The 9,655-nt window shown below is 53.0% G+C and overlaps 1 protein-coding gene and 1 pseudogene across 1 annotated transcript in view; one reads left to right on the forward strand and one right to left on the reverse strand.

Moving 5' to 3' along the window:
- Nucleotides 1–711: 711 nt before the first annotated feature.
- Nucleotides 712–9,655, forward strand: part of STK32B (serine/threonine kinase 32B) — a 196,772-nt gene continuing 187,828 nt past the window's right edge. Inside the window, exon 1 of the mRNA XM_039838219.1 lies at nucleotides 712–815. Within this exon, the coding sequence (XP_039694153.1) occupies nucleotides 764–815 (52 nt within the window). The 5' untranslated portion in view covers nucleotides 712–763. The remainder of the gene's footprint in view (nucleotides 816–9,655) is intronic.
- Nucleotides 4,930–5,047, reverse strand: LOC120582955 (uncharacterized; annotated as a pseudogene).

The raw sequence follows: 9,655 nt of genomic DNA on the forward strand, positions 1-9,655 counted from the left end.
GGGCGGGGTGGGGGGCGAGGCACAGAGTAGGCGTCTTAGTGCCCGGAGGGAGCGCGCGAGGCTGGGATCGCGACTCCTTGGGGCTGGCCCCGAGCTCAGCTCGGGTGGTTGCAGCGGGGAGGCAGCGGCCCGCGCCCGCTCCTCCAGCAGCCTCCCGGGATCGAGCTCGCCGGTGGCATTCGCGCTGCTCCTCCTCCAGGCCGCCCCCGGGCTGAGCTCACCCGCCGCGCCCGCTCCTCCAGGCCGCCCCCGGGCTGATCTCGCTCGCCGTGACCCTCCTCCAGGCAGCCCCCGGGATTGAGCTCGCCGGTGGCGTTCCCTGCGCTCCTCCTCCAGGCAGCCCCCGGGATTGAGCTCGCCCGCCGCGCCCCCTCCGAGCAGCCCCCGCGCGTTGCCTCCTCCCGCTCCTGCTCCGCCCGCGCCGCCTCGCGTCTCCCGCCCGCTGCAGCTGGCGGGGAGCGCGCTCCGTGGTCCCGGCGCGGGGAGGGCGCCCCAGCTTCTCCGGCGGGCGCGGCGGACGAGCGAGCGCAACCCGGGGGGCGCCTGGAGGAGGGGGAGCGGCGGGCGAGCCCAGCCCCGGGGCGCCGGGAGGAGGGGGCGCGGCGGGCGCGGTCCCCGCCCCTGCGCGGCGCTCGGCCCCCAAAGGCTCCGCGCGCGGCTGCAGCCGGGGCTGGACGCTCGCCCCGCACCCCGCGCCCCTCAGCGCGCCGAGCACCCCGCACCCGCGCCGCGGGGCATGTAGCAGCGGCGGCCCGCGGAGAATATGGGCGGGAACCACTCCCACAAGCCCGCCGCGATTGACGAGAACGAGGAGGGTAAGTGGCGAGGGGCGCCGGCCCGGCCCCTCCCGGCGTCACCGGCGCGCCCGGGCCCGGGCGCGGGGCTTCCACCCCCGCAAGTCCGGCGTGTCGGGGCCGCCGAGGGGGTGGCCCGGGCCGAGGGCGGGGCCCGGGCGGGGTGGGGGCTGGAACCCCAAGCTTCCCTCGGGGCAGCGGAGGCAGGAGTGGCCTTCGGAGGCGAGCCCGGGCAGCCGGGCCCCCCTCAGAGCCGGAGGCTGGCGCGCGCGTGTGTGCGCGTGTGTGCGCGTGTGTCCACGACGCGTGTGCCCCGTGCACGGCGGCTTCCACGCCGCCCGCCCAGCGCCGCGGAGGGAAACTTTTCTCGGTTAAACTCGGTGGCCCCAGGGCGGCGTCCCGCTGGCGGAGGACCTTGCGGGCTGCCCCACCTCCCATCAGCCCCAGGGCTGGGGTCCGTGGGGACCGGGTCGCTGGAGCTCCGTGTCTGAACCAGCAGACGCCGGTTCCGACGCCGTGTGTCCACGGGCAACGTGCGCAGCCTCTCGGAGACCTTCGTTTCCTCCCTTGGGACTGGGAATTACGATCCCACCTGCTACTCAGCGTAACCGCTGGTAACCGGGTGCCCCGGGGATTAACCAGTTACCCAGCTCTCACCTGTTCTTGTTATCTGCTGACTCTGCCTCTGAAAGCTCCGCCTTCCCGGATGGGCTCCGCCGCGCCCGGGGCAAGAGCTGAGGCCCCTGAGCCCACACGGGGTGCCAGACCCCGCCCCGTGCTTTCTCCGCCTCACTCGGCCTCACCGTCACCCCTGGAGCTGGGTACTTTTCTCGCTCCAATTTATAGTTGAAGAAAGGGATGTGTCCTAGTCACGGCTGAAAACGGGGAGAGTTGGCTTTGAGGCTGGGTGGTGTAACGGTGTGTGCTTCTCATCGCCACCCCAGGCGTGGGCTTGTGTCCCCAGATTGTGGTTTCTAGAACTACCAGGGCTGTGGGTGATCGTCAGGTGTTCTCTGGGACAGCTTCTTTCGGAAGGAAGTTTGATACAGACAACGGAAGTGAGTCAGGTCGGCGTGGTCCTTTCTTAGAATTTCTAGTCTAGCGGCACTGAATAATCAGTGACCATCCATGATGATGAGGCTGTGAATGGGGCCAGGCGGGGCTTCTGGACCGAAGGAGGCCCAAGCCCTTCTCAGTTCTTTAGTCTGGGACACAGCCAGGTGGGTAACCCAGGTGGGCAGGGACGTGGTGGAGGCTCATGCCTGTCCCGGGTAGAATTTGCACACCATGTAGCTGAAGTCTTCCTCAGTTAATTAATTCACGCTGATCCTGAACTTCTCACAGAAATCAGTGCTCTTGACACTGTTATCAGTATTTGAAGGTCTGCTCTGCTATGGGACGGCCGGCTAGGAGTGGCTATGGGACAAGCTTGTCTCCTTTGGAGCACTTTTGTCTTTCGAGATGACATTCAGAGCTGTTCAGATCCTGTAAGAAGACACGCTCATTGACAGATGGAGAGGTTAACTCAGGCCGAAAACTTTCTATCCTCAACAGGTCAAAGTTTTCGTATCGGTCTTTGGGGAAGAATCTGTATTGGTCTGTTCAGGCTACCATAACAAGACACCACAGACACTTAGCAGAATTCGTTGTCGGTGGTAGTAGGCTGAACAGCAGAAGTTTATTTTCTCACTGTTCTGGAAGCTGGAAGCCCAAGATCAAGGTGCCAGCACGGCTGGTTTCCGGCGAGACCTCTCTTCCTGGCTTGCGGATGGCCACCTTCTCACTGTGTTCTCTCACGGCCCTATCTCCGTGAGCTTGAGGAGACAGACAGATTCCTGGCGTCTCTTCTCCCTCGTCTTATAGGACACCAGCGCTTACAGATTCAGGCCCATGCTTATAACCACACTTAACATTAATTTATCTCCTTAAAGCCCTATCTCCAAATGCAGTTCCACTGCTGGTTGGAGCTTCAGCGCAGGACGTTTGGGGGGATACAGTTCAGTCCACAACAGGATCCCCTGATGAAACCAATGGACTCCCTTCTTAGAAGAAAGCACCAACTCGTACATCACCCCCGGTTTTAGGGGTTCGTGGTGCTAGCCTGGGTCAAAGGTCATGCTTTAGGCAATTCTCTTGGCATCTTTCTCTTGCTTTGTAGAGGAAATTCACCTCCCTTATATTTACGACCATCTCTATCCTTTATCCCGGAAAACGTGCTTTAAAATATTTATTGGCAGAATAGTCACAGCTGGCATCGCCGACCTTTTGATTTTCCTGCCGTTGGTCCTCATTCTAAAAGGGGAGCCGGCCCAAGGTCAGCTGCCTGTTTGGGGCTTGTTGAAATACAAGGTCAGGACTCTCCTCCTGCGCCGGCTTCCAGCCCGGTGGAACATTAACTTGTTTGGTTTTGCCAGCAAATTTCTCAGTTATTTGCCTGTGCAAGTAAAACACTGTTATTTGCCACCGGTTGATTTATTTATTTAGTAGGCATTTACCCATCATCTTATCCACACCCCGCCCCTGTCTGTGCTGCAGGAAGCTGCCAGGACAAGGCAGTGAGCTCGGGCGACTGTGCTATCCTGGGGGAGGGTCCCTAACCCTGGAGCAGGGAGGAGGGGCGGGAGAAGACTTCCTCTTGGACGGAGTTGGTAGAGGTGGGAAGGGCGTTTCAGAGGGAGGGAACAGAAAGTGCGAAGGCAGAGGTAAAGAGTCATCGTGGCTCACTGGGGAAGCTGTAGGAGGCGCAGTAGTCCTGCGGTGTGGAGTATGAGGCTGGAAGGCGCAGGGGTGGAATCTGAGGACCTGGCCAGCTTGACAGGGCCCAGTGGCCATGTGTTTGGACTTGATCGTATAGGCATTCTGGAGTCAAGGAAGGATTTCAGGCAGGAGAGTGACGTGGTCCAGTGGATGAAATATGCTATCCCAAAGCCGTCATCTGGTTGTTTAAGATGCAGACACCTACCCGACCAGACTAGTCTTGTGTGTAAGTAATGTAGTGCTAAACCATAGCTGAGAATTAATTTGTCATTGCGTAATCATACCGTGAGGCAAAATTTTAACCTGCATCTGAATCGTATTAACAAGTGTAACTTCCCAATGCACGGACTCCTTTTCGTACCTAATTGGGAATTGTTTTTATGACTCAGCCGAGGCTGTCTCAGAATCTGAATTTTACTAGACAGGTAACTGAGGACCGCAGGAAAATCACCTCGGGTCCCACGGCCTATGTGTAGATGAGCTGGGACTCCCAGCCAGGTCTGTTTAATTCCAGAATCTGGGACCTAACAGAATCTGGGCTGTCTCTGGAGGCCTATGGGACAGTCCGTCTCTCACAAATAGGCATGAGCACACACGATCAGGCGCCGACAGGGTCTCTTTATAGAAACGTGGATAGGAAGATAAAAACGATACTTCTGCCAACACTTGATGGTTTCCAGTGATCATCTCAGATACCAGCTTCCAAAAACATTTGTCGAGCAGGCATATAACACAGGGCCTGGGAAAGAAAACGGAGTCCTCTAACGTTCCCAGTTCGTGTCAGAACGGCCTTTAAGTTGTGTTTCCCACTTACAGTCCTTATCTACATCTAGATGTTTTTAAATGTGTACACCTGCCACAAATAAAATGATTTCTGCTTTTACTCTGAGCATCATACTTTAAGTAGTTTACGTCGCTACAGTGTCTTTGAAATTAATATTTTAATGGGCTGTAATGTTCCATCAAATGGAACTATCATAATTTACTTAAGTATTTTCTTATTGTTAGAAATGTAGATTGTTCCCAGTTTTCCATCTTTATAAACAGTTTGCTTCAAAATTTTACACATAAAGCATTTCTCTTTTTTTTAATGAATTCCTTAAAATGGGGTGCAAGGAGAGTAATGGACCAGAGGGATTGAATACTTTTTAGACGTGTTGTCAAATTATGTTTCTAAAGGGTTTTTAGTCAACGTTTTATCAGTTTATGGCCAGCACCCATGTTTGGTGCCATATCGACTTAACAACCTCATAACCAGCTCCGGCTAGTCTCATTTTATTTATTTATTTATTTAGATGAGGCAACCCTTGGTTGACTTCACAGATTGCAAGGACCTTGTCAGCGTACGATCCCTTATTTTTTTTATTTTTCTTTTTTAAGCCTCTAGTACCTGGTCTTCCTAGGTGGTCTCCCATCCAAGTACTAACCAGGCCCGACCCTGCTTAGCTTCCGAGATCAGACGGGATGGGCTTGTTCAGGGCAGCATGACTGTAGACTGGGTATTCTCATTTTAGAGCGTCATGAGTTACAGAGGTATTTAAAGCGAGTGTTATGTCTATATTATTATTATTGGGGCAGGTAACGTCACATGCGGCTTAGCACACGAAAGCATCTTCTTGGTCTAAACATACAACAAAAGTCATTTTCTTCTGGAAATATTGAGAAACCTAAGGCAATTACAAAATCGTTCCCTCAAGTCCCAGCTGTGCTTTACCTGGAGGCCGTCTTCTGAAGCTCGGGTGCCTGTGTCATTTGTGATTCACGAAGTGGCTGAAATAAATCTCTGTGCTTCAGGGCTGTCTCCCAACATCGTCTCAGCGTTCTGTAGAGAAGCCGCTGGTGTCACACCCGGGTTTCACACTGGTACCAGTTGTGGCTTGTGCGTAAAGTGGAAACCAGAAATATTCCTAGAAAGCTCGGGATTACCTGGAATACGCTTGGCCCTTACAGAGGTGGAGTCTGAAGAGACGCCACATGAGGGGCGTGACTCACGGCACCGTGTCCGCACCTGTCTGAGGCAGGTACATGTCTAATGCAGGAGTCTAGGATGTAAACCTCAGCGTTTACAAACTACGCCTCAATGGATAATGCGTTTTGATTGGCCTTTTGCGTGGGGATTAATGGTTTAGTCGAAGTAGAATGGCAGGATTCATCTGTACCTTTCAGTACTCATAGAAAATAGTATAAGTATAAAACATGTATCAGTCATCTCTCTGAAGTCAGACGTATGTTCACGTGCTATTGTCTTTCATGGATTCTCAGGCATGGATCCTTCCGTGTTTCAGCATCTCTGAAATTGGGCTGTGGTTTATGATCACTGCCGGCCAAGGTGGTATCTGGGATGTCGTTTTATTGTCTGCGTGTGGTCACAGTTGTTTATACTAACATGACACGTAATGGGTCTAAAAGAGCTCTCCCAAGTGACGAGGAAGAATCCTGTCGTACGTGAGCTGGTGGCATCTCTCCTTAGTGGTGCATAAAATAATGCTGCATTTAATGTGAACGGCCTCCGAGATTGGACGGAATATGGCGTGTCCAACTAGCCTCCTTCGGTTTCAAATGACAAAACCGAGAAGTTCTTCAGAAGGAATTAGTTGGCTCTGGCCACTGCTGACCACCTGAATCACCACCGCGCTGGTCCGAGCCACGGCCCTGTGTCCTGCCTGGATACTCACAGTCGCCTCCGGGACTGGTCTCCTGACCTTTGCGCTTCCGCCTTCATTGTCCCCTCCGTGTGGCAGCCAGTGATTCTGTTAAAATGGCAGTTGGGGTCTGTCCGTCCTCTGCTCAGCCTCCCTACTCCCTGCCCCCAGCAGCAAGTGAAAGAGTCCCCAAGAGGCCCCTCAGGCCCTGCCCTCTCCGCCCTGCCCCTCCTTTCTCTTAGTTATTGTCTGTCTTCCTCTACTTGGTGGGTCGCAAGCTCCCTAGAAGCAGGGACCTTGTGTGTTTGTCTCCTTCTGAGGAGGAACAGGCTCCTTAAAGGCAAGGGTGTGGTGTGACTTAGTCATGGCTGTTTCTGCAAAGCCTGCGAGACCACCTGGAACACAACAGATGCCCAGTAAGTCTTTGATGGATGAATAGATAAACGAATGAATGAAGGTGCTGATCCCAACAGCCTTGGTTGGAACCAGGTTCCCAAGTAAAACCCTCAGGAATGGTCCTCTTTGGATTCTCTGCTGTACTCCATGTGGCTTCAGACAGATGTCCTCATGGGGTCTCTGCCAGCTGCAGGCTCACAGCCTCATGGGTCCGAGCACAGAAAAGGGAGTGGTTTTTTTTTTCCTAGTTGTTGCAGAAAAATCCCCAGGTTAGTTGCTGTTGTGCGTGGATCTATTCTATTCATTTTCATGTCTGTATAATTTTCTATTTTCCATGCGACTGTACTGTAATTATCCTGTCTTCTGCCGGTGGACATTTGTGTGCTCTTTCTAGTTTTCGGCTCGTATGAACAATGATGCTATGAATTTCGTTTATGTGTAGGATGTACACATATACACTGGTAGGAGAACTCTGGGTCATGCAGGATAGGCACGAGCAGGTTCGCAAGACACAGAGTGGCAAATGGGTTCCCAAAGTGGTTGTATCAGTTTACACTGACGAGCTACGTACAAACGTTCCCGCTGACCCGCATCGGCTCCCTTCTAAGGAAAGATGATGAAATCCACAAAAACCAGCCATGTACCTCATTTAAAATTTTCCAGTAGTGACGTTATGTAGCTAAAAAGAAATCGATGAACTAAATAATACATTTAACCCAATATACGTAAAACGATATGGTTTCAATGCATAAACGATATCAAAATTGTTGAGATCTCTCCTTTTATTCACACTTAGCCTTCGAAGTTGGGTGTGTATTTTACACTGACAGGATGTCTGAATCTGGACTAGCTACATTTACAGTGCTCTAAATGCACATGCGGCTGGCCGGTCCCACATAGGGCAGCATACCTTTATGTCCTTACCGACATTTAATCTTATCGACTTTATCACATTTGCTGATTGGATGAGCCTAGAACGGTATTTCAGTGTGTTTTAAAATGCATTTCCTCACTAATGAGCCTGAGGTCTCTTCATGAATTTAGTTCCCACTTTTGTGAAGTGCCTGTTACAGCTTTGCTACTTTTGCTACTGGAAGTCTGCCTTTTTGGATGATTTGCAGAAGTTCTTCATATATTCTAGATAATTCCTCTCCGTCAGTTACATGCGAACATTTTCTCCTGTTTTGTGATTTCTCTTTTCAAATCCTTTACGATGTCTGTTGACATCATAAATTTTTTCATCTTAATGTAGCCCTGTCAGACTTTCCTTGTGGTTTATTTTTTGTGTATGAAGAAAGAGCCGAGGCCGTAAAGACGTTCTTCTGTTTTTAGGCGGAAGGATCGAAGGCTTTGTCACCCATCTGTACGCTTGTTAACTTCTGAAGCTATACTTTCCCGTAGCTTCCATAACTTTCCATCTCCTGGTTCCTCCCTGCTTCTCTGGCTATTCCTTCTCCGTCTCCTTTGCAAAGTCGGCCTCTTCTCCCTTGCAGAAAATCCTGGAGTTGCCAAGACGGACACTTGGGCCCCTTCCTCAGCTCTCTGCACTGTCTCCCCGGGTGATCTCATCAACCGCACCTGTTCAGTCACCCTCTGTCAGTTGGGAAGCAGTCAGGAGAATGAAGCCACACCAGTTTCCAAGAGGCAAAATCTAATACGAAGAACTGTCACCTAGTACGAAGGTTAGCTACGAAATAGAGTCAGAGGGGATTCTAGGAGAGGCAGAAGCAGCAACTCCAGCAAAATAGCTGCTCCCTCGAGGGCTGAGGCTGAGTCCCCCGTCTCCGTGGAGAGGTGTCGGAGGGTCAGGAAGTCGTCTGGGTGGCAGGGAAACTTACCAGAGGCGTGGGCTGCAGCTTGTCCACGAGGGCCCCCGAGGCCAGGGCTACCAGCTTCCTTGCCCACCAATCGACTGGCTGCCAGGCGGAAAACAGCGCTCTGGAAGAAGGAATGGAAGTCCCTTTGTCCCACCCTGGTCTGGCAGAGTCCCTCCTGAGCCCTTCATTCACAATGCCTACCGTGAAGCCAGCTGGACGTGGAGAACTGTCCGCAGGGCCCCGCTCCAGGGTTACAGAGCAGCAGAATTGGGGCTGAGAGATGAGACGTTAAAAATGGGTGCACGTTCTTATGTGACAATGATGTGATCACTTATTTCCTTAATTCATATTTCTCCTCCGGGCTCCAAATCAGTGTTCCCATGTGTGATTCCACTGGGATGTCTCAAAGGAGTTAGTGCCTCAAGTTCAAAGCGACCTCAACCGAACTCATGTTCTTCCGGAAGTTCCCAGCTTAGTGTCTGGTGCCATTATCTATCCAGTGGCAGAAGCCAAAACACCGCTTTCGCCCCCACAAATCCAGTTAGGCACCTGGCTGCACTGATTTTACCCCCAAATGTTTCTGAGATCTGCCCCTGTCTATCCAGCCACCGTGACCTCCGTTCAGAGATCGCCCCTCGTCGGGAACCCCCCCGCCGCCTCCAAACGGTCTCCCCTTCTCTCTCTCGCCATTCCAGCATCTCTTCCATTCAAACACCAGAATGATAGCTTCGCCTCACAAATACGATCAAGCTGGTCCCCACTCAGCATGCTTTCGTGGCTTCCGACACTTTGCGGTAGAGATTAGGGGCTGCGGGATGGCCTCCAGGGCGTGGGTGGTCTGCAGCCTGCCACCTTGCCCGTCACCTCATCTCGAGTTCAGGTCCCTGCACGAGTTAAACTACTCAGCGCGCTCAAGTTCTTAGCCCACGGTGGGCCAGACCCCCTCCCTCACAGCCTCAGAAGGAACCCACCCTACCGACGCCTCCGTCGGCGACTTCCAGCCTCCAGACCTGCGGGAGAGTTGACTGTGTTTTAAGCCCCCCAGTTTGCGGTGCTTTGTTGTGGTGGCCCAGGACATGAACCCACCTAGTCCTGCCATTATCTAGTAACTTCAGTGAGACCTCCCAGGGGACGCCCCAAGCCAGGGCTGGGAAGAGCTTCTGGAAGAGGCCATTTCTGAGACGAGTCATGAAGCAGGGACAAGTGACACTGAGGGGAGGCACTGCTGGGAAGACGGGGCTGGGGAGGC

This window comes from Pteropus medius, unplaced genomic scaffold (assembly GCF_902729225.1).
Source record: "Pteropus medius unplaced genomic scaffold, Ma_sr-lr_union100, whole genome shotgun sequence".
NCBI lineage: Eukaryota > Metazoa > Chordata > Mammalia > Chiroptera > Pteropodidae > Pteropus > Pteropus medius.